The 26,914-nt window shown below is 37.7% G+C and overlaps 1 protein-coding gene across 2 annotated transcripts in view; it reads left to right on the top strand.

Moving 5' to 3' along the window:
- khdrbs2 (KH domain containing, RNA binding, signal transduction associated 2) overlaps positions 1 to 25,803 on the top strand; it is a 64,107-nt gene extending 38,304 nt beyond the window's left edge. The window contains exons 4-9 of one of the 2 annotated variants that reach the window (XM_079842210.1): positions 2,308 to 2,454; positions 8,163 to 8,290; positions 10,692 to 10,890; positions 21,892 to 21,974; positions 22,082 to 22,140; positions 24,804 to 25,803. In XM_079842210.1, coding sequence (XP_079698336.1) covers positions 2,308 to 2,454; positions 8,163 to 8,290; positions 10,692 to 10,890; positions 21,892 to 21,974; positions 22,082 to 22,140; positions 24,804 to 24,901 — 714 coding nt within the window. In that variant the 3' untranslated portion in view covers positions 24,902 to 25,803. The remainder of the gene's footprint in view (positions 1 to 2,307; positions 2,455 to 8,162; positions 8,291 to 10,691; positions 10,891 to 21,891; positions 21,975 to 22,081; positions 22,141 to 24,803) is intronic. The other variant, XM_079842211.1, reaches the window with a different exon arrangement.
- Positions 25,804 to 26,914: the final 1,111 nt, after the last annotated feature.

Here is a 26,914-nt window from a genome sequence, read left to right as displayed (position 1 = left end):
TAGCCTTGCGTTCATTTATACATTTGCATCGTTGCAATGTGCTCACAGCCCCAATTTTACCTTTATCTGATTTACATAATTCCTTAACTTAAGTGAATTGTGTGCTCAAGCAATGCAGATAGCATGCAAATAAAAGATGCTTTTAAGGCCGTAATCCTTTTTTAATGAATCCCCCCACAGACTTTAAACATATATTATGCATATTGTCTTCATTGCAATAACTTCATAGAAACAAACAAGACCAATGTCTTCTATTGTTAAATGCTAAAAATGTGTCCAAAGAAACAAATAAGACAGGAATATGCATTGTTGTTTTTTTTCTTCAAGTAACTCTTTGGGGAATTTCTACAAGCAGAGTGTTCATTTTTAAGTTTTATAAACAGACTTTTCACCGGAATTTCACACTCTTTTAACAATGCAGATGAACCGTGGTCTGAAATCTATTTAAATTTATGGCAGAACTCAAACAAGAGCCTGTTGGATTGTTTTAAATCCCAAAGGCAATCATTAATGCAAACATATTCCATTATAAAGAGTCACCTTGAGCTAGTACAAGTTTGTTATACATATGAAATTAAGAGTCTGCCTTGCATCTTTATGGCCATAGATTCGTCTGTGCAGTATTAGAGTCCTACTGAGGTCTTCATATAAAAGGCTCTCTACATCCAGGGTTTAGCAAAGCAAAGAATATTGCATTTGGAACAGTTCTCTGTGCAGGTAAATGAACAGCATGTGTCTGAGGGCAGCAATTTGGCGTAATTTCAGGTCATTACATTCACCACCATGCAAAAAGACATCTTATTCTGGGGATAGACACAGGTTATAGCAGAAAAATGTTTCTAAGAAAAAATCAAATCCAGTGTTTATGGTGGCCAACAGTTCTCATTTTAAGATTTAACTCTATAAGCTTGCGTTTGAATGTTTCAAAACTGAGCTCTTTAACTCCACAGGGGTACTCGATAACTGTCAAGCTTATAAGTGTCAGATTCGGTATTTGTACTTTACTGGGAATAAATATGAGGAACCCTTCATGTTGTCATATTTGAAGAGGATTCTACTGTGCTTAGACATACTTACTTGAGTGCCTTTTGAAATGCATCCTGGGAGACAGACCTACCTTTTAAAACAACAGAACATTTTCTTCATGGATTGACATCAAAGGAAAGTTAAAGCTTTCAGACTTGAAACAGAACAAATGTCATCTGACGAACAGTTTTCCAGAGGACTGGAAATGAGGAGGCAGACTTTTCACCATCTCCTGCCTCCTCTTCTGCCTGTCCATTTTTAAGTCAATCTGGAGACACCCACAGTGCCAACACCTACACGCAGATTTGTGTCTACTCACAAAATTACCGTCTGAACTATTGTATCCGCACAATTCGTCAGCTTGCATATACCAGAGGCCCACAAAATATGATTACGCCTCTCAGAGATGTTGTGAAAGCTTAAGTGTCACCTGACCTTTTGTCCATGCAAAGCATGATGGAAAAAGTGCTTGGGTCACTTTGACACGATAGAGAGATGGCATCGGTAAGTGTTTATTAAAGCTGAAGGGTCTACAAGGGCCCGTATCAGTGATCAGGCTTCTATGAATGGCCCCCTTCATCAAAGCCCTCCTGTCTTTAAGAAGAAGCCACAGCCGAACGGTAATCAACATAAAACAGAAATGTTGGCTGCCGTAATTACAAGCTTTCTAAAGTTTCAAGTTTCATGAAGAGCCACAGAACACCTTAAGCAATCAGAGAGAATTGAGAAACTGTGAAAACTGTGATACTTATGTGAAATATCACAGTTTTTCTGCTTTTCCAATGGCAGGATTTAATCAGAAAGGTGACAGTGTCAATTTATTTCTGACAAAAAGCCCTCAGACCGATTTAAGCGTAATGATTTGCATCCACGTACCCATTGTGTTACAGACTAAGGGTGTCAATAGGTTTCATTATTCACAAAAAAAAAGTCTTTGTGACATTTTGTCAGAATATATTACAAAAACATCATCTCAAAAAGAGCTTCTTTCATAATGGTACAATTCACCTAAAAATGACCATTTTGTCACCTTCATGTGGTTCCAAACCTGTATGACCTGAATGTGGACCAGTGTTCGTTTGTCCAGTCAATCAATCAAATGATGACAGAATTTTCATTTTTGGGTGAACTATCCCTTTAATGCCTTTCCAGTTCACTCTCAGTTCAAAATATGCATAATATGGTTAGGGGGGGGGGAGAAAAGCACTCTTTATTGAATTCATTAATGATATGATTAATTCTTCACACAGAATTCCTGACTTAATATTTTTCCATCTCTAGGAGGAAGAGCTGAGAAAAAGTGGAGAGGCGAAATACGCCCATTTGAGCAACGATCTTCATGTTTTAATTGAAGTTTTCGCACCACCTGGTGAAGCCTATTCCCGCATGAGCCATGCCCTGGAGGAGATTAAGAAATTCCTTGTTCCAGTAAGTTTATATACTTGAATTCCTTGAAAGAGATGGTGAGCTGGAAGCCAAGATGAGAGTACACTATGCTGAACTCTAGTGCTCTCCTGCAGGCATAAATTTGCCTATGTTTACTGCTAGGGAAAAAAGAGATTATAGAGTTAGGCATATGCTTAAATTAAATATATATATATATTATATATATTTAATTTATATATATATATATTATATATTATATTATATTATATTGGAGATTAGCCTAAAATCCAAAATTGGATGTTTAATATGTTTGTATTGGCTGAAAATGCTGCTAGTTTCTGATAATATATAAAAATAAATTAATTTCACCCTAGGTTATGAATTGTAGGATTTAATCAGAAAGATGCAGAAAGATACAGTGGCAAGAAAAAGTAAGAAAATAATAATTGTAACTAAATAAGAGGGATCATACAAAATGCATGTTATTTTTTATTTAGTACTGTCCTGAATAAGATATTTTACATCATTTTTTTTTTACATATAGTCCACAAGACAAAAAAATGCTGAAATTATTAAAATGACCCAGATCAAAAGTTTATGAACCATTGATTCTCAGTGCTGTGTGTCGTTACCTGGATGATCCACGGCTGTTTTTTTTGTTTTGTGATGGTTGTTCATGAGTCTCTTGTTTGTCTTGAGCAGCTAAACTGCCCAATGTTCTTCAGAAAAATCCTCCAGGTCCTGCACATTCTTCAGGTTTCCAGCATCTTTTTCATATTTGAACCCTCTCCAGCAATGACTGTACGATTTTTAAGATCAATCTTTTCACACTGAGGACAATTGAGGGACTCAAAAAGAACAACTAAAAAAGGTTCAAACATTCACTGATGCTCCAGAAGGAAACAATGCGCACAGAACGGAAAGGGCTTGAATGAAGCGTGTTTGGCTCTAGATAAAAATATTGGAGGATGTGGTGGCGAAAGATCATTACCGTAAATGACCCTGAGCAGGGCTGGACTGGGGCTAAAATTCGGCCCTGGCAAACCCAGCCCATCCGGCCCATGAGTTCCTCTTGAATGTTTTAACTGGGGTTAGGGCCTTAAATTGGAGTAAATAAATAAATCTATAGGACAGGGACAACTAATGATGGATATTATCGAATTTACTGCAAATGCAGATAACAAACGTAATATTGCACTTTTGTCACACAGAAATGCACTTGACAGTAAACCACTGATTTTGAGCTAGGATACATTAAAGTGAATTTACTGCTTTTAAAATCTGTCATCATTTACTCACTCTCATGTCGTTCCAAACCTGTATGAATTTCTCTCTTCCGTGAAACATAAAAGAAGATATTTAGAAGAATATTTGTAACCAAGCAGAGAAAGCAACTATTGACTACCATAGTATTTTGTTGATAGTTGCTCTCTCTGCTTGGTTACAAATGTTCTTCTGAATATCATCTTTTGTGTTCAGCAGAACAAAGAAACTCATACAGGTTTGGAACAACTTGAGGGTGAGTAAATGATGACAGAATTTTCATTTTTGGGTGAACTATCCCTTTAATGCATGTGATCCAGGCTTTAAAGCTGTTTTGTTGAATTATAATTTAATTACTCTACACTCTAAAAAAAAAAAAATGGTTCTTGGCTCGTAATGATAGGGGAACCTTTTTTAGTGCTATAGCACCAATTTTGGTGCTTCAGTGGTTGTGAAGAACCGCTGAAGAACCACTGAAACACCAAAATTGGTGCTATAGCACTAAAAAAGGTTTCCCTATCATTACGAGCCAAGAACCATTTTTGGTGCTATATAGAACCTTTTTTTTTTAGAGTGTAATGACATTTTAACTGAGTTTAACTGTAGGTCAGTTTCATTTAACTGTATGGGCATGGTAGTCACAGGTAAAATCATGCTTCTCATTGCCATAAGTATATGGTTTCGAAAATAAATAAATAAATAATAATAAACTATTGAATTTGGTTGTGCTAGAGTGACAAGTTTGTAGTTGTGTGTATTGCTGTTTTCCAATTTACCTCGTGATGTATTTACACGGTCGCGGCTGTTTTCAGCTGATTCACCACAGAACCTTTAATGTTCCCATATCACACGATTGTATAAAACAACATTCGGAGTCAAAGTGCCGGTTCATCACTTCATAGAGCAGCAGAAACGCAGCGCACGTTCGTCAGCGGCAGCGCTGTTGCGCGGATATTCGCCTTTTGCAGTTTCATGCGCCCAAATGTTTAAACAGCGCCTAATATGGACACAGGCTATGGAGGAGGGAAGGTCTCTCTCGCTTTGGCCTGTCATCAGAAGACAAACCAATGGGCCGCTGTCCCTGCATGATGGGCCAGTCCGTGGCAAAAAAATAAAAATAAAAATAAATAAATAACCTTGTATCGGCCCCAAAGTGCGTCGGCCCACCGGGAAAATGCCCGGTATGCCAGATTACCAGTCCAGCCCTGACCCTGAGCGCTTGGGGAGTGAACCTGTTCGTTGTTTTGATGCATTGCTCACTTTAAACTGTAGAAATTGTGAAACTGTAAAACAGAAAAGCCAAATTCTAAGGAACTGTGTGTGTCCATTTCAGGTAGGGTGCTGCCATAAAAGCAGCTGCATATGTAGACTGCTTATTAGGGTTTGAAGCTAATGTCTTGGCGTCTTTCCTTCTTTGAATATGTTTATACATTTATCTTTGTCAGAAAGCTTGATTCCTGTCAGAAATAAAAGGCATCTCAAGATGGTGCACTTTGAAGTGACTATCCAGGCAGTCATGTGAATTACAACATTCATGTGACATTACAAAATCACTACATGGCCCCGTTGTAATTAACGATTTTGCTAGGCCCCTTAATTCCAGTGAAAACAAACCTTAATGCTATGGCACACATGACATTCTAGTGAATTGTGTGCTTCTGACTTTGTTGCAATAGTTTCATAGGAAGCCCTTTTCTGTTTCAGCATCACAATGCCCTTGTGCACAAAGCAAAGTCTATTAAGAAATGTTTTACTGAGTGTAGTGTGGAAGGATTTGACTGACCTGCACCATGCTCAGATCTGAACACCTAACCTCTGGGATGAATTGGAACACAAGGCTGTGAGCCAGAACACCTCACTCAACATCATTACCTGCCATTGGTGATGCTCTTGTGTCTGGATGTGAGAAAATCCATGTTTCAACATCTGCTGGAATTATTCTCATACAACAAAGCCACACATAGATTACCTGTAGCTGATGAAATTGCTCTATGAATTGTGAAATTCCATTGAGTGAATTTTATAATTCCAGTTTAGCTATGGTTAACATGTCTTTCAAAAACAAACAAACAATACACCTTTGAAGCTTGTACTGATAGGCCCAAACCTTTGTTGATAAGGCCTACAGAAAGCCCATTATGTGAATACGATTATGCAACCTCACACATTGCCACAGAAAAAGAGTGAATCATGCAAAATTCAGCATCTTCAGTAGGTGTGAGTGGGTTATCCTCAGCGGGAGCACTGTACGTCTATTGACTGTAGTCTCATTAAGAAAGAAACTGGTTAGTTTTTGTAGGAGGAATTCTCCACATACCATTAATACATGAGATGATGCAAGGACTAAATTATAATAGTGACAAAAATGGACAAAAACAAGTTCTTTCTATTTGTTTTTGGCTTGACCGGCTGACTGGACGCAATTTGACCTGGTGTTTCTAAGACTCACTGTTTGTATCCCGAATCAATGCATTACCGCTGTTATTAAATATGATTCAGAACATAATTAGCTTCACCACGAGACACTCTACATAATGAATCCATCAGAATGCTCATTACATCTGATCAGTATGAAATACATTTCTGTCTGTCCGTGTGTTGCCCTAATTTCTCAAGGCAAGGAATGTAGTCAGACTGTGTAGGTGCTACGACATGGGCTTCCCTGGCAACTGGGAAAACCTCGCTAGCGCTGATCCAAGCACAAACGCCATGCACTTCCCCTCACTTACCCACACCTCCCCCCTTTCAATCTGGTATAGAAGCTATCAAAATTCCTAACACTGGGTCTTGGATTTCCTTGGTGATTGTCTCTGTAGCTACTAAGAGGATCTTCAGAGGACGGTGGGACCCCCCCCCCCCCCCCATTTCTTTTGCCACCATTAATTGTACTAATCCAGTAAGATATTTGTATGCACAAGGAGTCTGACGACAGCCAATATGATCCACGCAGAGATCTGATCTCATTATCATCGAGTCCATCTGGGATTACAAGAAGAAACACAAAAAACTGAGACAGACTAAATCCAGAAGAACTGCAGCAACGTCTCCAAGACACTTCCAAAGCTACAGTATACTGTGAAACGTTTTAGGCACTTGTGTAAAAATGTTGTTAAGCTAGGATGCTTTCAAAAAATAAAGTCATAAATAGATTTTATTTATCAATTAACTTATATTAAATAAAATCAATATTTGGTGTGACTAACTAAAGCGTTTAAAACAGCTTTTGTCCCAGGTACACTTGGTACATATAGTTTATCAGGTAGCTTTGGATGTAGGTTTCTTCAAGCGTCTTGGAGATATTGCCACAGTTCTTCTGGAACTGTCTGTCTCAGGTTTTTCTGTTTCTTCATGTAATCACTGATATTTGTCAATGATGATGAGAACAGAACTCTGCATGGATCATACCGGCTGTTGTCAGACTCCTGGTGCATACAAAAATCTCACTGGATTATTACAATTAATGGCAAAAGGAATGTTTGGAAATGTTAACTGATATTTCCTACTACCACACTACAGCAAAAGATATAAATAACTGGCTTAAAGCCTTTTTTGTTGGTGAAAATACTAATGTGCCTAAAGACTTTTGCGCAGTGCTGTATATTTTTTTCTTTTTCCATAATCACAGATATTTGTTAACAAATTTTTTTTTTAAGTTTGTTCTTCTGAACATGCAGTGTAATAGAGTATTAATATATTTTTATACTCTATTTCTAAATTTTCTCTACTCTTAATGTAACAATGTACAAGCATGTGCAGGATGTACAGAAGCAGCTCTAATGCAATCTTTATTGATTGTTGAGCATATCTCTGTGGAAAGGCCACTCTCCTTTAGCTGCCATGTCTGATATTTGCCTGTACACAGCAGTTGTGCCAAACAGGAAGGGAAATAAGTGGCTGGTGGAAATGAGGCTCCGTTTATCTGCCTGTGGCAGCGACATGATAATAAAATAAGCGCTATCCACTCTGTAATCGTCCTTGTGATTCAGGGCCCTGTCATGTTCAATCAAATGAGAGAGGGACTTTATAAATGCAGAAAGTGGAATTATTCTTTCACAACAATGCACTGATAGCTGATGTCAAACAAAGTTAATAAGCCAGTGCTCTATTTTTCTCCTGCCTCTATCATTCCTCTTACTCTAAATGAAAGATATGTGTGCATCACGGTACCTCATTTCTACACCATATTTTCAGTTGGAGTGCGTGTCATATGGTGCCGTTTTGTCAGTATGTATGCAAAACAGTTTCTTGTCCTCCACATTTGATTTTTTTTTAGTTTGAAGTCAGCAAAACTTTCTGGCTGTATATTTAACATTCCCTGCCAACGTTCTGGTTGTCTGGCAATGCATTTGAAGCTCTGTGCATCCAACGGGATCATTTCTTTTTGCAGTGGTTGAAGAGAAGCATGTCAGAGGAGGTGCACATACAACACCTTTACCTTAGTATATAAATGTATTTTTTATGGCAGTTTTTTTTTTTTCCTCCCACAGGATTACAATGATGAGATCAGGCAGGAGCAGCTTCGTGAGCTCTCCTATTTAAATGGTTCAGATGACCCAAGCCGAGGAAGAACCGCACGAGGACGTAGCTTACGTCTGACCTCCACAACCTCCACACGGTACAGTCATTTCACCTCACCACCACTCTGAAGAATCATAGAAACCTTGAAGGAATAACTCACCCAAATATGCATCATTTATTCATCTTCATGTCGTTCCAAAAATGTATGACGGAACACGAAACAAGAAATTTGGAAGATTTCTTAAAGATAGAAACATCTGATTTCATTTTTTAAAAAATTAGTGGTGGGCATAGATTAATTTTTTTAATCTAGATTAATCTCACTGTAATCTTGGAATTAATCTAGATTAAAATGGCTCATTTGAATTCTGCCGAAGGCATTCGGAGTATGTGTGCTCGTAAGTGATCGTTTGTCTTTTTGTAGTTTGAATAATAAATAACTTCTGTCCCTTTAAGACCTGATGCACGCATGGATCCCACTGTTCCTGTGAGCTGGTTATGACTGTCTTTACGTTAAAACTCACCAAGATGGGCATTGAGACATTTTTGAGTGTATTTGACCATTAATAAACTGGAAAAAGGAGCTCATTTTTGCACCTGTATGTCAGAGACGGCTTTATTGCGGTATGTGTGTGTGCGTTTCAGATGCGAGCGCGAAATCTGCGGGAATCAGTAGAATTAACGTTATGTGCAACCCCGCGCGAAATTCAGACCAGTCACACCAATACTAACACGCGGTCATGAGGAAAAATCCAGCAGAACACCCGTTCGCAATGTTCAGAGGATTAAACGGACTGAATGAGAGGAGGCGGGTGCGTGTCAACTCGCTGTTGGTCGGAGAGGAGAGGAGAGCGCAGCTGATATATCGATACTGTAGGAAATGAGTATCATATCGTTTCAGATATTTCAGTATCGATACATAGCGAAATATCGATATTTAACACTAGCAGGCATACACACAGGTTCGTTCTCTCGCCCCCACAGTGTAATTCGGCTAGGTATACATCCGCGCTAAAATATCAAGGTGAAAGTCATCATAGCTTGCGTAGTATAGACCCAGCTCCCAACCCAACTTTGAGAATAGATTAATGGCGATATTTTTTTTATCGCCCGATAAGAGTCTCACGTTAACGCAGCACAAAAAAAGTACAATAAAATATCATAAAAAAATATTCTCAATCAGTGTTTCTCATGAAACTGAAGCCATCCAAGTTAACCGCTTTGACTCTGACTGTTAACAACCCTAACAGACGCCCAGTTTTCACTCCCAAACATCTGCGCTCTGTTGGATCATGAAAGTGCCCTGAGGTTCAGTGTTATTAATCAGGTTAGCAGGTGAAGCTTTAATTGTTCTCATCAAAAGCATAACTTATATATACCATCATACATTATTTACACCATCTTTAATGTTTATTTCATCAATTCCACACTGCACTTGTTCTGGCTTGCTGCAGCCTGTGAAGATCCCTCTTGGATTCTCCCACAACAACGACAGCTTGCGTTACCTCAGGTAGTAATAATAGATTCAAAATATGATATTTCTGTTTCTGGCGGATACAGCTATAAAGTGCCTCTTCTCCTTGATGTGCTCCTTGTGGTGCCCTGAGAAGTCATTACCACAAATCAGCATGGCCAAAACAACACTGATGAGGCCATTAGTCTCTGTAGGATCTTTGGATTTGGATAGACCGAATGTGGATCTGGACAGACCGAGACATCTGCCATTCACCAACGTTGCCAACTCCATCTGCCATGTTGCAACTGTAACCAGGTCGAATAATACTCCAGAAACAGGCAACTTTACCCCTTGATTCATCCTAAAAACAGTAGCAGCACAACCGTAGATCAAAATAAAGCTGTCTCTCATCGTACTGAATGAAACAATGTGTTCTACAGTTTGGTTTTTGATGGCATGCTTCACTGCCACAGTTATAGTGTGTAACCAGAGCAGTGCTGTGAAACAAGGCAGTGCTGAGGCAGTGAATATTGCAATAGCTTTGAAAGCTCATGGTTCACAGGGCTTTAATAGGCTGTCTGTGATGAAAACACTAGCTAACAGCAGCTCACTATTATAGCACTGCAGCAAATGACTTCACACAAAATGCTAATTTTTCATCTGTAAACACTGGAGTTGTGCTGCACTAATTTTGCATAGTGCTGTCACTGCATGTAGTTCTGCAGAACAGTTAGAATACAGTAATGTCAAACAATTATGGATACATTTGGTGATAGACTACAGTCAAATTAGCACTTTTACCAAAGTGCCTAAGATAATGGCTACACTGTAAATTGCATATTCAGAAGAATCAAAATTGATACACATTAAGCTAAATGTACATAGGCACCAAGCTGTTTTGAATATGAAGTCAAGTTTGTTTAATGCCATTAAATTATTGACATTATTGGCATATTGGTTCATGGATACTAATACTAATATTTTTATGCAGAAACATTTTGTGCAAAAAAAAAAATCATATTCCATTTTCTTATGTTTTTAGAGGTCGAGGAGGGGCAGCTCCATCCGCTCCTCCTGGACGAGGGGCAGCAGCTCCCAGAGGAACTGTGGGTACGCGCACCTCCTCCACCACACCCACATTAGCCAGAGGAGTCTCTGCACCCCGGACCAGAGGAACTACAGGGACCCCTGGATACAGAGCCTCGCTACTGCAGGCCACACACAAATCATATGATGACTACGTAAGTGAAAATTCAGTGAAACATTTTTTTTTTTTTTTTGAGTGTTTACGTGTTTTAGTTAAATGGGGTGCATTCTTGGTGAACATTTGCTGATGTTATACTGTATATGACCAAAGTTGAGTTGATGTTTATTACTGAAAGTCTTGCTTATACAATCACACAAACACACGTACACACTCAAAAAACACCAAAAAAAACCTAACAAAATAGCCTTTCTATTTACCAAAGGTTGAATGAATCAGTGGAGACAGAACCCACTCTGACAGATTTAATGCCATAAGATGTTAGTCCACATGTTGACATACTGTAAAGGAAAGCTATGTGGTCCAAAAAAGAAAAGCATCTGCTCACTCCATTGGCCGTTATCTGAGGGTGGCGATGAGTTTGACTATCACTTTCACTATTATAATTATGATTATTATTATCATTATTATTACAAATGTTATTAAATAGTGGACAACACCTCCACATTGCAGACTTTTGCACCCAGGTGTGCACAAGGTTATTTTTGAGAATTCTCAGCCAAGTGAACGTCAAACTCCAACCTAATGAAAAAAGCAATATCTCATGGATTCGATTCCCTCTGAGCTTTTGCCTAATGCAAAAGTCCTATATGTGTAGCGCTGTGGCAGATTGGTCTGTCTGCATGGGGAAATGTTAGAGTACAGACTCATTACCAGCGTGAATTGAGTTCTGCTGGAGAGCCTCTGTATTACGGGAGACATGGAAAACGTGGACATATTTCTGTGAGTAATTGGGTCTTGGGTAGGCAGGTGGAAGAAAGTAGACTAAAAAATGAGTAGTTCACTAGGAGCACCTTTCAAAATCTAACCTTGCCCATCTTCGACCTCGAAAATGTCTCAATCCCTAGAAAATTTGAGAATTCCAATTGTTATTTGTGGTTAAACACGTGTATATCTTCATGTCTTTTTTAATTGTATATACAGTACATGATACACATAGAGAGAGAGATTTGAATCTGAAAATTGTATCTTGTATTACCTATTCACATTTCATTGATAAGAATAATTTTAGAGGATTCAATATCTTTCTGAATCTGAATCATATTACATTTGCCCGATTAAAAGTTATATTACAGTAAAGTGCAGTACAAATAACATTTATTATTATTATTATTATTATTAATATCAAACAATCATGGGAAGGTTTGATGCTGAATGCTGATATATAACTAGATAATGAATACACTGTTGATTTGCATAATCATAATAATCAAAATTCTTCTACATTAAGCTAAATTTACTAAGACCCAACCTGTTTTGAATATGAAGTTTTAAATATATGTTTTGAATGCATTAAATGATTGACATTGTAGGACAGTTGGTTTATATACTTTCTACTGTATTTTATTTAAATATAAATAAATAATGAATAAATATAACATATATTAAAAAGTATAATAGCCAAAAAATAGCCAAAGCCAGAACAAAACAGCATTACGGGAGGAAGCTATTTCAATATATTTCTGCTGTTCCATAAGCGCCATCTACAGTCAAAAGCCCTATTCGGATGGTAATTGTTTCTCATGAGGTCATAAGGTGTTTTCATCATTGACAAGGGCTAGTAGGTGATTTTATTGCCGCCCAAATCCAGAATGTCAGAGTTTTTCTCCCACCACCCGCGTTAAAATCCCTGTCCGAATTACCTACTGTTTTTTGACAAACACCAAGGTCATGTGGTCATTTAATTGCCGTCTGAATCCACATCTGACTTTTCAAGATGAGATCACTTCAAAATTCACTGTTTATATCCTTTTTGACCACAGCAGGCCACCGTATGGTTGCGCTTTGCTGTAATTTGGATGCATTTTAAAGATCTAGACTTTCATTACTGAAATGCTGGAAAGTATTTACAAGAGCAATATTTCATCACCGCTCAAAAAATAAAAAGAAGAAAAGCACGTAAACATTTGAAATGGGCTGTTATTACGGCAGCAATTATATATGTTAAATATAATATATGTGCAGGTCTTAAAAGCCTTCAAATTTATTTTTAAAAAGGTACATGTACAGGTGATTTAATAAATAATTTTGGATATTTTTAATGCCTAACAATTAACTTGTCCATATCTTTTCATTTAATTGGAAAATTCATGTATACAATATTATCTCTATATTTTGATGTTTTTAAAGTAATGATTTATAAAAAAGAACTAAAACTTGTGTGAAATAAATGTTAAAAGCAGGAATAAGAGCTGCAAACTTCATCTTGTACACCAGCCTCTTTCCTCATTGTATTTTGTATTTTAGTTGTCAGTATATGCTTTAGTGTAGACACAGGCAAAGTAGGTATTTGATATATTGGCAGTAACACACCCTCCTTTATCATATTTATTGTGCTTGATTTAAAATAAACGGTGCTTTAAAAAGTCCTTGAATCTGGTGTTCATAAAAGAGTGGGAACCCTGTGTAATATATAAATAATAAGCTTGGTAAAGTTGGAGAGGATTTTTGATTGATAAATAAAAAACTGCATTACAGAATAATGTCTACATCTGTGCAAAGGATATTTATCCAAACCCTTAAAATAATATGCACTACCAGTTATATTCTTTAATTAAATAGTCATTTATTCACTGGCTTAATGGACTATAAATGACTGATAATGTTGAGGAAAGAATATGATTGTGTGTGTGTGTGTGTGTGTGTGTGTGTGTGTGTGTGTGTGTGTGTGTGTGTGTGTGTGTGTGTGTGTGTGTGTGTGTGTGTGTGTGTGTGTGTGTGTGTGTGTGTGTGTGTGTGTGTGTGTGTGTGTGTGTGTGTGTGTGTGTGTGTGTGTGTGTGTGTGTGTGTGTGTGTGTGTGTGTGTGTGTGTGTGTGTGTGTGTGTGTGTGTGTGTGTATATACCCGTATATGTTTAATAGAAAGAGTCAGGCAGTTTTCTGATGGATTAGCTCTCTGCTTTTATACAAACTTTGGTGTCATCCACGTTGTATAAAATGAAAGACACATGAATATCCACTGTTGTTTGGTAATGTTCTGCTCTTTTTGTTGGTGAGCATTTGAATCCAGTTAATCACAGCTCTTATGTATATCAGCTGAGCCGTGCCAGACTGCCTCCTCCTCTCCCTCTCAGCACAACAGCTTTACTCAAAGATCACAAGTGCTTTCTCAAAGGGCTCTTCACTCTTCTACAAACCAGTCCAACAGTCGTCTATGAGCTAATGCCCCGTTTTTTCCCCCCACAAAATAAACAAACCTCTGAATGTGGCTTAGTAGAAAACTAGACGGATATCTGTGCTCTAACATTTTAAAATAATGTTTAAAGCTAAAGATTTGCAATTATCCAGTTTTTCTTATCTGTTGGCCATTGTTTGTATGTTGTTTGATGTTAAAATACGTTCTCCTATTCCATCTTAATATGCATTGCAGAGTGACCATAAGTCATTTGTAGGTGATTGTGTAGGATTATCTTGACCAGCCTAGCATAGAAACAGGGTCTTGACCAATGGTGTTAGATTGGGGTGGGGATATCTGCTTATCTTGATCAATCGCAGATGTGGAAAGCTGTTTGAGAGCAATAATTTTTTTTTTTTTCAATTATTTTGGATAACACTGGATAGTTTGGCTAGTTTGCTTATTGCCCTTGTCTTTTATCAGCTGAGGGGGTTTACTATGTATATATAAAATCCCTTGATGTTGTTCTTATTGCCTGACGAAGACCTTGTTTATTCGAAACATTGCTATTTTATTTAAGTTTCATGGGAGCTCAGCAGATAAAGAGGGTGCCTTTTTTCTTTCTTTTTTGACATTTTCTGACCAAGGACCTTCCCAATTTTGGATGTGGGCACACTACTCCAAATTTAAATGGATAATTCACCAAAAAAATTTCTTTATTTACTCACCCTTCAGTCCTTCCAAACCCATCAGAGTTCCGTCCATCTTTGAATCACAAACAATTATATTTTTAATGAAACCTTAGTGATTTCTGTCCCACTAAAATTTTACCCATTCCACCATGACACTTAAATTTTTTTATAAAGATATCCATATGAATTGAGCGGTTTAATCCAAGTCTTCTGAAGTCAAGAAAGCACGTTTGAGCATCCGTTTGCCATTATTAGGAAAATAAGTATTTGAACACCCAGCTATTTTGCAAGTTCTCCCACTTAGAAATCATGGAGGGGTCTGAAATTGTCATCGTAGGTGCATGTCCACTGTGAGAGACAGAATCTAAAAAAAAAATCCAGAAATCACAATGTATGATTTTTTTACTATTTATTTGTATGATACAGCTGCAAATAAGTATTTGAACACCTGTCTATCAGCTAGAATTCTGACCCTCAAAGACCTGTTAGTCTGCCTTTAAAATGTCCACCTCCACTCCATTTATTATCCTAAATTAGATGCACCTGTTTGAGGTCGTTAGCTGCATAAAGACACCTGTCCACCCCATACAATCAGTAAGAATCCAACTACTAACATGGCCAAGACCAAAGAGCTGTCCAAAGACACTAGAGACAAAATTGTACACCTCCACAAGGCTGGAAAGGGCTACGGGGAAATTGCCAAGCAGCTTGGTGGAAAAAAGGTCCACTGTTGGAGCAATCATTAGAAAATGGAAGAAGCTAAACATGACTGTCAATCTCCCTCGGACTGGGGCTCCATGCAAGATCTCACCTCGTGGGGTCTCAATGATCCTAAGAAAGGTGAGAAATCAGCCCAGAACTACACGGGAGGAGCTGGTCAATGACCTAAAAAGAGCTGGGACTACCTTTTCCAAGGTTACTGTTGGTAATACACTAAGACGTCATGGTTTGAAATCATGCATGGCACGGAAGGTTCCCCTGCTTAAACCAGCACATGTCCAGGCCCGTCTTAAGTTTGCCAATGACCATTTGGATGATCCAGAGGAGTCATGGGAGAAAGTCATGTGGTCAGATAAGACCAAAATATAACTTTTTGGTCATAATTCCACTAAACGTGTTTGGAGGAAGAAGAATGATGAGTACCATCCCAAGAACACCATCCCTACTGTGAAGCATGGGGGTGGTAGCATCATGCTTTGGGGGTGTTTTTCTGCACATGGGACGGGGCGACTGCACTGTATTAAGGAGAGGATGACCGGGGCCATGTATTGCGAGATTTTGGGGAACAACCTCCTTCCCTCAGTTAGAGCATTGAAGATGGGTCGAGGCTGGGTCTTCCAACATGACAATGGCCCGAAGCACACAGCCAGGATAACCAAGGAGTGGCTCTGTAAGAAGCATATCAAGGTTATGGCGTGGCCTAGCCAGTCTCCAGACCTAAACCCAATAGAGAATCTTTGGAGGGAGCTCAAACTCTGTGTTTCTCAGCGACAGGCCAGAAACCTGACTGATTTAGAGAAGATCTGTGTGGAGGAGTGGGCCAAAATCCCTCCTGCAGTGTGTGCAAACCTGGTGAAAAACTACAGGAAACTTTTGACCTCTGTAATTGCAAACAAAGGCTACTGTACCAAATATTAACATTGATTTTCTCAGGTGTTCAAATACTTATTTGCAGCTGAATCATACAAATAAATAGTTAAAAAAGCATACATTGTGATTTCTGGATATTTTTTTTTTAGATTATGTCTCTGATATATATATACATATATATATATATGTGTGTTTATATATGTATGTATATAATACATTGTGTTTGCATATGTATGTATATAATTTGTGTTTCGAAGATTAACAAAAGTCTTATGGGTTTGGGACGACATGGATGAGTAAATAATGACAGAATTTTCATTTTTGTGTTAAAGTAACCCTTTAAGTTAGGGACTACACTCCTGAAAACACCTTAGAATTTTAATTTTCCATCCATAATATACTGTTTTAAAGTATTAACTGTTCGAAAATCCAATTAAAAAGCATACAGTATGCGTTCTAAGGTCACAACCATCTCAGTGTGGATAAATAAATGAAAAGGGTCAATGACTTTGAAAGAAGCCTTTGAGTGTCTCGGATATCACAGTAAAGCTCTTAGACACACAATCACACACCACTTCATGTGGCAAGTGCCGATTCAACGTGCAAAATAGAATGTTGCGAAAAGGCTTCACTCGCACGGTTCTCACCGCGGCTGTAATTGTTTTTTAACAATGGGCTCGCTTACACCGCTGACTTGACATTTTTGAGGTGAACTAATTATTGAAATGGAATTCTTCATGCAGAACTCCCTCGTTTAATAAAACAGATGTACGACATACACCTCGAGAAGAAGTTTAATAATTTCCTGCTGAAGAGAAGTATGTGAAATGCCTAGAGGCTCTGCATATTATTTCAGGTCTGAGAGCTGCATAAAAAATAGGGAAAAGTAGCACTTGGGCTTTTGCTGTGGAAATATCATGAGCTATATAGCTTGCAGTGGTTAAATTGATGCGTACAGTGCATGCAAATATCAGGCCTTATGCTTTCTATGAGCAACTGCAACAGTATATTTACTGGTCAGTGATTACTGAATCAGAGCTCCTTGTCGTGCATAAATAACTCCTATTAAAAATTATTACAACATGATTCGCAAATGCAAAGTAGATTGCTCTGTTACACGAATTGCGGCTTCTGAAGGTTAGAAATAATAGCCTACTTGTCTGTCATCAGCTTGAATTAGTTCTTTTATTTGGGTGATTGTAAAAGTTTATGTAACAAATAAAAAGTGCTCCTATATTTATACTGTGAGATCTTTGGCAATAAACAGTCCTGGTTTATTACAAAGCTCCCTCCATACATTTCTGCTGCCACCTTCTTAGTACTGGCAAATCACTGTGCTTTTCAGGCAGATCCTATGCGTTCAGGATTCTCTAAATTGTTATTTTAGCTCTATAAATATTCATGTGGTTGTTCTTGAGTTGGTGGAAAGTGTTAACAATTCAGCAAGCTGTTATCATAAATGAATAGACATCAATTATTTGCATTTCCAGGTGGTAAGTAGTAAGATATTTTAATTCTGTGGAATAAATTAAATTAAAAACTGACTCCTGGTCACAGACAATAATCTTTGCTTAAAGAAAAGACTGTTCAGTGAAATCTGTTTTCTTGAAATCTTGTGCTCCTGAATATGTAATGATTTCTCCACATATGGAACAACACATGGTAATTGACATATTTGTATGAAAATGTATGGGGTACTCGGAGAGCAGCTGATTAGTGACATTCATGATCCAAGTTCATTTAATATACTACTTAATTGTGTGGTTATTTATTTCCTAAAGGTTGGTCGAGCGGTTTTGACTAGTGAATGTTTACCTTAATGCTATGAATCCAAACACAGTTTGACACCAATGATAAGAGCAAATACCAAAGCTCTAGTTGAGTCATTAAATAGTAAAACATGCTGTCTCTTCTGTACTCTGCTGCTTAAGATATGCATAGCACTCTATTAAGAGGCAATTTTAACAAACCGGTCAATTAGTGGGATAGGACAGAACCCTGACCCTATTAGCATGAGGAAAAACTAATGGAAGGATACTTGTTTTCATTCTCCTTATTCTTATAAACTGTGGTTAACTGAACATGCTTAGGCTTAGTCCACACGTACACAGGTTTTTTTATAAATAGAGTTTTTGTATCAAAATGACATGAAAACGCAAAAACACGCTATGAAGCGCTGTCAAGAGCATGCCAAACCAACAGGTGGCAATATAATAACCGTAAAGCCATGTTGGCCAATCAGAAGCCAGGAAAAAGGTTATTGCTGGTTTTGACGTAACAAGCCAAAATCTCCGGTTTCACTGTCCACACGACAACACTGCAACCAGAGTTTATAAAAATCTTCACCCTGTTTTCAAAAAAGTTTGGTTTCTGTGTCCGGATACTGCATTTGCGTGTGGACAAACAGCCAAACCGCATAGAAAAAGCGGTGCTTTTGAAAATACCTGTGGACACGTATTCGTGTGGACAGGGACTTAAAGGTAGGGTAGGCATTTTTTGGAGAGGCTAGCAATAGCACGCTAGCTCTGAAAGCATAAGATCCCACCCTCCCTTCAGAGAGCTGTGCCTAAAGCAATGCCTACTTCAAAACACATGACAGCAGGGAGCAAACAAAAGCATCACGGGAGACGGCGTTAAACTACCTCATGTCTCAAAGCACATAACATCCACCGTTTAAAGAGCACTGACCTGTACCACCTGACTGCTGCATATTCATTTTGGCGTTGATAGTGTTGCCACTGAAACGCATCAGTTCGAGTTACAAACCACTCGTATAACGTCGCAGGTTTCCATCTCTTCCAAATTGCAATAGTCCCTGTTGAAAAAACAGCATATGCTGGTTATTAGGTATGTTCTGAAGCATGGCAGCTGGTTTAAGCTGGTCCTTAGCTGCTCATGAGCTGGTTTAAACTGTTCAATTGCTGGTCCCAAGCTGGCCATAAGAAAATAGCTCCAGCACAGGACCAACTAAGGACCAGCCAAAACCAGCTCAAACCAGCTGCCATGCTTCAAATCATACCTAACCAGCATATGCTGTTTTTCAACAGGAGTTATGGCATAAAAGCAGCATAAGCAGGTTCAGGAACTGTAAACGGTGGCTGATGTTTCAGTTGTGGTGCTCGTGCTCAAAGCCTACCCTGCCTTTAATTCATCATTAAATCTCTTAGTCACTAAACACCATAATTTGAAATTTGCAGTTTTCCTTTAATATAAAATTGATGTGCATTAAAATCCAATTTTGATTATGTTTGAAAGAATGATGTGTCCTTTCAACATTTGCAACAATCAGAACAGACCATTAAATAGATGTACGGCCTGTTGGATGTGAGTATATTTCAGACTGCTTCATCCTGTCTGGCCTTAAGCCCATGTTTGCTCATACTTCAAACTGAAAATATTAGGCCTGAAAAATAGGTTGAGAAATAAGGGATAGACAAAGAGACTTCATTCAATAAGCAGACGGAGCCACAGCCAAAAAGCGCTTTCAACCATTCATTTCCTTTTGCTGCTCTCCAGTGAGGAATCATATTCAGTTGCCATCCCACACAGAGATCAGTCACTGTCAAGAGGTGTTGGTGGTTGTCAATTGATAATGAAGCTGAGTATTGAAGACCTTTGGCTGTCTGCTGTATTAATTACTTTTGCAGTGCTCTCTACCACTTGATTTATTTCCTGTTAGCTTGCTCAATAGGACCAGAGTTAATTGCTCTTTCAAATGAGTGTTGAAATGTAACGATCAAGCACCATTAACTAGAGCTTGCTCGAATTATGCGCAGTGGCTTGTAAGTGCATGGTAAAGTCAGAAAGGTCAGACACAAGGACCTTTTAAACAGCACTTTGTTAATATACTAAGTAATATCCTGGTCACACAATGTTTGCATAGATGTGCAAGGCCTCTGCATACTGTAAGATCTGAATGTGTTCATTGTAGTGTTTTGCCGCTTTAAAGGAATAGTTCACTCACCCTTTTTCTTTCTGGATCAAACAGTTCATTGAACAGATCATAACATGGCATGAGGGTGAGTAAATTATGAAAAAATGTTCATTTTTGGGTGAACTATTCTGTTCGTTCATTAAATGTCATAGCAGACAAAAAGGACACTTCTTCATTTTTCAAGAGTGTTGAAATGGAAGGTACTCCTGCTCTTGATGAAATGACCCTATTAAACGGGAAGGTCGGCCACTACCTCTCACTGTTCTGCTAAAATGTATTTCCTTAGAGAGCTGTTGGTATTAGTGTGATTGACATGTTCTGAAATATGTCATTAAATAGTAAAACATGCTGCCTCTTCTGTACTCTGCTGCTTAAGATATGCATTACACTCTGTCAAGAGGCAATGTTAACAAACTGGTCAATTAGTGGGAGAGGACAGAACCCTGACCCTATTAGCATGAGGAAAAACTAATAGAAGGAAAGTTGTGTGTTAGATCTCCTGAACAACTTAATCCCTGGCATAATCCATGACTTTCATTTAGTCTAATCCTTCTTCATACTCATAAAACCAGACTGTTGTGCAGAATTTTAATGTAAAGGGAATAGGCAGGGTCAAAATAGCTTTTTCAGGTTTTTCTGACAGGTTAGGCACAATAAAAATGGAAGCATTTTCAGTACGTCTACCTGAACAACAAAATGGAAACACAATACTGGATGTTATGAGTTAGCATTTATGAATTTTTGGGAGTTTATCCGGTATATTGTGTCATAGCTGTAATATTGCGTATTATTTAGCATGAATGTAACGCTGTGTCAACATCAGAAGCAAGGAACAGAATGATCAGTTGTATCATTTTTATTACTACACTACTCTATGGAATATGTCATTCTGATGGCATTTTGCTAGTTGAAGGGGGACTTGGAAAACCTCATGGTCCTTATGAAAGAATTTTGTTTGAGGAAAGATGAATTTTCATGCTGCATATATTTTACAGACCAAAAAGTCTGAAGTGTTTGGGTGAAACACACACACACGCACACGCACACGCACACGTGTTCATGTTTTATGGGGACTTTCCATAGACATAATGATTTTCATACTGTATATTCTATCGCCTAACCCTAAACCTACCCACCACAGAAAACGTTCTGCAATTTTACATTTTCAAAAAAACATAATTTAGTCTGAATTTTCCTCATGGGGTCCAAAAAATGTCTCCACACGTACAAGGATTTCAGCTATTGCCATCTTTGTGCATTGTAATGATAATAATTTCTCTCAATGTCAGTGATGGCTCTAAAAAAAGTTATAATAAGTGTATGGATGACACCAGTCATGTAGGATTATGAAGTTTTAATCTGTTTATTGTTTCTTTTGTCTGTAATATTGAATCGACCTAGGCATTGTCCATTTGTCTTCAGGCATGGCAAATGAGACAATTGTCTCTTACTGATCAATATTTTCTGTTGGACATGATTCAGCTGTGCCAGTCCACCACTCTGGGAGTATATTTATTAGAGAAATCCTTTGGCAGTGTAATTAAACATTGATTTTCCAACTCTAAACAATTAGAGCACTGCTTTGAGACAGATTCAGACCTCTTACGTCTCCCTCTGTGATTATTCTTTTGTGTTTCTGTGATTTCAGGGATACGATGATGGTTATGACGGGGAATATGATGATCAGAGTTATGAGGCCTATGATGACAACTACAGCAACCAGTCGAAAAGGTGCACATTTAATTTTGAATGACATTTTGTCACAACATGAGCTAATTAATGCGTATTTTCAGAATATTCCAAAATCTCTCATAAGAAATATTTTTTTTCTCCTACAGTGTCTCAGAATATTATGAATATGGACACGGCAATAATGACGAAACCTATAACAGTTATGGTAAGAAATGTATCTGATCTACAGTTCTGCTAAAGCATCATGACTTCCATTTCAAACTTTTTTCCCATTTAGCTCGATAGGAAACTATTAGGATTTTAGGTCAACCATTTTGAATGATGCACCACAAAGAGAAACATCCTCTTTGCATAGCAGTAGTTCGCGTAGCAGGCGGGCTGAAACTCAGTCATGGCACATTGCCCACACCAGTGAGAAACCTCTTTGCCTCATTCATTTTCCATATTGCTGTTAAATGTTTCAGAGCTAAAGGTAAGGAAAAACACCTTGCGGCATTCACCAGTTGTTAAATCACAGAGGCCCAGGACACAGCAGCTGCCATCTTACCTTACTAGTCTGCTTCAGGGCTGGGTTTTAAGATGCACTTGAAATCATGGACCAGAGCCAGTAGAGAGCTTCAGGCATTGCTGAGACTCACCAAGGGAGTCGGAATGGCCTTTCAGCCCATACTTTGCCTTTTGAATATGTGCCCTGTCTGGATTATATTTGATGCAGGATTCCCTCTGTTCTTGGCATAGACTGTTGTGTTCCACTGATGCCAGTTTCCCATTGTATATGTGCCTGCTCATCCATTTTGCATTGTGTCAAATTGTGCAGTGGAGTGTCTCTGTTAACAGGAATGATTTGATATTTTGCCACCTTTTGACTTGAGACCAAGATTGTATTTTGTGTTTTTCTTATTAGGCAGTTAGGATCATATGGATTTCCGCCTTTTAGAGTAAAATAAAAAAGGTGACTTTATATCTTACAATGAGAACTTTGTTGCATTTGTGACTTCATATTGCACAATGTGTCTTTAAGTCTCACAGATGCACCTTCATTTCTCCCAATTGTAACTTTGATTCTCAGCTGCAACCTTACATCTCGCACTGTACAAATAAAGTTATACTGTGAGATATAACACACAACACACTGTGAGACTATACTGTGTTATATCTCACAGTATAACTTTATTATTTGCAATATGATGTCTCATTATGTTTTTATATATTCATTGTGATTATTGATTATTTCTAGCAATGTGATTTTATATCGCAATTGTGACTTTATTTGTGACTATTTCTAGTAATTGTGAGTTTTATTTCTCACAATGTGACTGTAGATCAAAGTGTGACTTCTCGCCGTGTGACTTTATATCTCAAAATGTGATTTTTTTTTTCTCTCGAAGTATGAATATATATATCACAATGTGATTTTATTTCAAATATTTAAAGGGTTAGTTCACCTAAAAATTTTAATTCTGTCATTAATTACTCATGTCGTTTGAAACCTGTAAAACTTTTGTTCATCTTCGGAACACAAATTAAGATTTTTTCTTAACGAAATCTGAGAGCTTTCTGTCCCTCCGTTGACACAAATAGCACTTTCAAGCCCCAGGTTGTAAAGGTTGTAAAGACGTCATAAAAGTAATCCATGTGACTCCAGTGGTTTAACCTCAATTTTATGTAGCGCTTTGTTTGCGCAAAAAAAACAAAACAAAACATAATTTAACACTTAATTTACAAAATATGAATCTAACGTTCACATTACAACATCCTCATGTCAACACACATGCATCGTGGTGCTCTCATGAAGACGAGTTGGAGATTCATATTTTGTGAACAAAGTCGTAAATTATGTTTTTTTTTCGCAAACAAAGCACTCACATCGCTTCATAAAATTGAGGTTAAACCACTGGATTCACACGGATTATTTTAATGATGTATTTACTACCTGACAGAAAGCTTTCCGAAAGGATTTTACAGGGGCAGAAAGCTCTCAGATTTTATTAAAAAGATCTTCAATTGTGTTCCGAAGATTGTGAATGAATGTCTTACGGGTTTGGAACGACATGAGAGGGAGAAAATAATGACACAATTTTCTTTTTTGGGTAAAACTAACCCGTTATCTCACAATTACATGTTGTACTTTTTTTTTTTTACTCAGAGGCGGAAACAGGCTTCCATATGATCATTGTAAGTTGCCAAGATCAGAGATAGTTTTTCACAGTGAGAAGGATGTAAGGGAGAAACATATTAAGGATAATGTGAGTAAGGGAGGGCTGTTTGTGTGGTAGTGATCATTACACAGAATACTGGAATGTAAGGGATTTTGTCATGCTGTATAATGGTTTTTCCTCCTTTCTCTGTGAAACGGTAGTTAGCAACAATGAAGGTTAAGGTTCTTTGCCCTGAAGGCGGGCTGATTGTTTCCTCAATGGCCCAGCGATCACACTCAGAGAACCTAATGGAGCATCGGCTCCCGACACATACTGTATTTAAATGACAGCAGGGTCATACTGTGAGCTCAGCCAGGATTTCATGCCTCATCTGCTCAGCCTTTGGTAACTGATAATTAGGGCAAAGTGACATTGTATATTTCTGAAATCTATGATAATGGACCGAGGCAATATGATGTGCCTAAGATGAGATGTGGGAACGAAGCTCTAATTATTGAAATGTATGCGTAAGATGATCAGCTGGTGCTCAGTTTATCATTTTGTAATGCTTAGATAAAAAAAAAAAGCTATATCCATACATTGATGAATCGTCATAGCATTGCATTTCACCCTTTTAAAGAGGCTTCTCTATTTTGTAACATCTCACTTGTGTTCAATTCAAATGTTCTGTAAGATACTTTAAATGAAAATGTAATCATCTTACTTTTAGCAGAAGAGGACTGGATATCATCCCGGCCCAACCTCAAAGCTCCTGCATCAAGACTTAATCGAGGGGGCTACAGAGATCACCCCTATGGTAGATATTAAAGGTGCTCCAGATCATGTGACCTCCATACAATGCAAACCGTATTTATTAAATAATCTAAAAAGGGATTTTTAAGTAATAGGTCAACCATGTTTTTAAACTAACTTTGGGTGGGGTCCCTTCTTTTCTTATCTGAAACTGTTGACTTCTTTGTAAGATGCCATACGAACATTAGTTCTGGCCGGAATTTGGCAGTGTACTTTTGTCATTGAATGCTCCTTCCTTTAGTTTTCCATTGTTTGTCCCCCAAATGTAAAGCATGGAATTAGCTACACATTGTGCTTCCCTGATTTTGGGAATCTTTGCGTTAAGGAAAAAAATGTATGGCCACAGTGAAAAGACTCATTTTGTACATAACATCTTTCTTAATACTTCTTGATTTGATGATGGTAAATACTGAGTTTGTATATTTAATTTTGATATCAGTATTGGGTTTGAAAGCAATTGGCTATGTACGTAGCCACATCTAAGTGCTTTGCTTTGTGTGTAGCTTGTATTTGTACATAAAAATGTAATAAAAAGGATGTAAATCGCCTTGTGCAAGCTTCTCTAAATAGGTGATTATAATTGTTAAACTTGTGTTGCTATAATTTGTTAATAAGGAGGAGATCATTTTTGTAAAATTAGATTAGGTACTTGTCTCTAGTACTAAATGCCTGTTTGACCTAAGGAAATGGCTAATATGTTTTTTTATATATACAAAGAAAAGCCACAAAAAGGAACCGTAGAAACGTTGTCAAGTCATTTTGTGTAATAACAGATAAGCTACATTAATAGAATTAAACTTTGTTAAATAATTTTTAACATTAGCTCTAAATTGTTCATTGACTCTTGATTAGTCATTTAAATGTTTAACATGTTAATGGAAATCAACTGTTTAGATCAATAAATTGAATCTTTTTTAACACACTCTTTAAGCTTCAGCTTATTAAACAATAAGTCGGACTGACTTGTCTGCACTAACGTGACTCTGAGAATGATATGGAGATTCAGGAGGTAAGACGTCCCCATATTCCAATAAGATGTTCTAAGTGCCTTCAGCCTTTGGTGTTAACCACTGTAGCAAATGTGAATATGGCTGATATTCACACTCATATTTCATCACTCACAGGAGTGAATGGAATCCAGTTAAATTGCTTTATCTCTGCTACCTACAGTATATTTATTTTCTTCTGCTATTTATGTTAATGAACATTAGAAGGCTGCATTTGTGTTGTAATACCAATGCTTTTAAATATCAGCAGCACTATTGAAGGCCCCATAGAGACCTCAACTCTTTTTTGTGACTATTAGAACTGAATGCTGACGCGTTTTAAGACTTCGAAAGGATGACTAAACGTTAAGCAGGTAACCCTAATAATAACTCTAATGTTGCGAATGCCAGTCATAAATTAAGTTATTTATACTTCAAAAAGTAAACCTGCCCTCACTAACTCCCAAATAAATGCCTCGGCCCTCTAAATCCGCTAATAAAGTTAACTAGTGACACCAAAAATGACTTACTAACACATAAGAAAGAAAGAAAGAAACAATTAACCATCCATCTTTTAAAACAAGCTAAAACTGATCTTTAATACCTGACCAGCTAAACTAAGCTTTTTAACCAGAAACGCTGAAAAAGATGGTTGCTCTCAAATCATATTCAGCTCTGACAGCTTTTGTCCAGCCCCACAAATTGGTTTACTTTTTTGATAGTAACATATGCTTTGTCAAACTGTTTTCAGTCCATCTGTTAACCATGCATGCGAGTGTACGTTTGTTTTGACTTGTAGCCTCACTCATCGTCTCTTCTTCATTTGTGTATTATACTAATAGCACCTCAAAATCTGTATCTTAAATACGCTTTATCCTTTCAACAGGTACCAGTCTCTCTGTGAGCTGAGACGCAGTGGATTGAGTCAGACTGGGTAAGCTGCAAAAGTGTCTCTGCACGACAACAAATGCATTCAAATATAGTTTAGTTGTATTTGCTTTTTACTTGGGTTTATTGTAAACCTGCTTTGACTGAAGTCCAT

This window comes from Gobio gobio (genome assembly GCF_949357685.1).
Source record: "Gobio gobio genome assembly, chromosome: 18".
Classification (NCBI taxonomy): domain Eukaryota; kingdom Metazoa; phylum Chordata; class Actinopteri; order Cypriniformes; family Gobionidae; genus Gobio; species Gobio gobio.
Note: the sequence above shows the minus strand (reverse complement) of the source record. Positions and strands in the feature narration are given on the sequence as shown.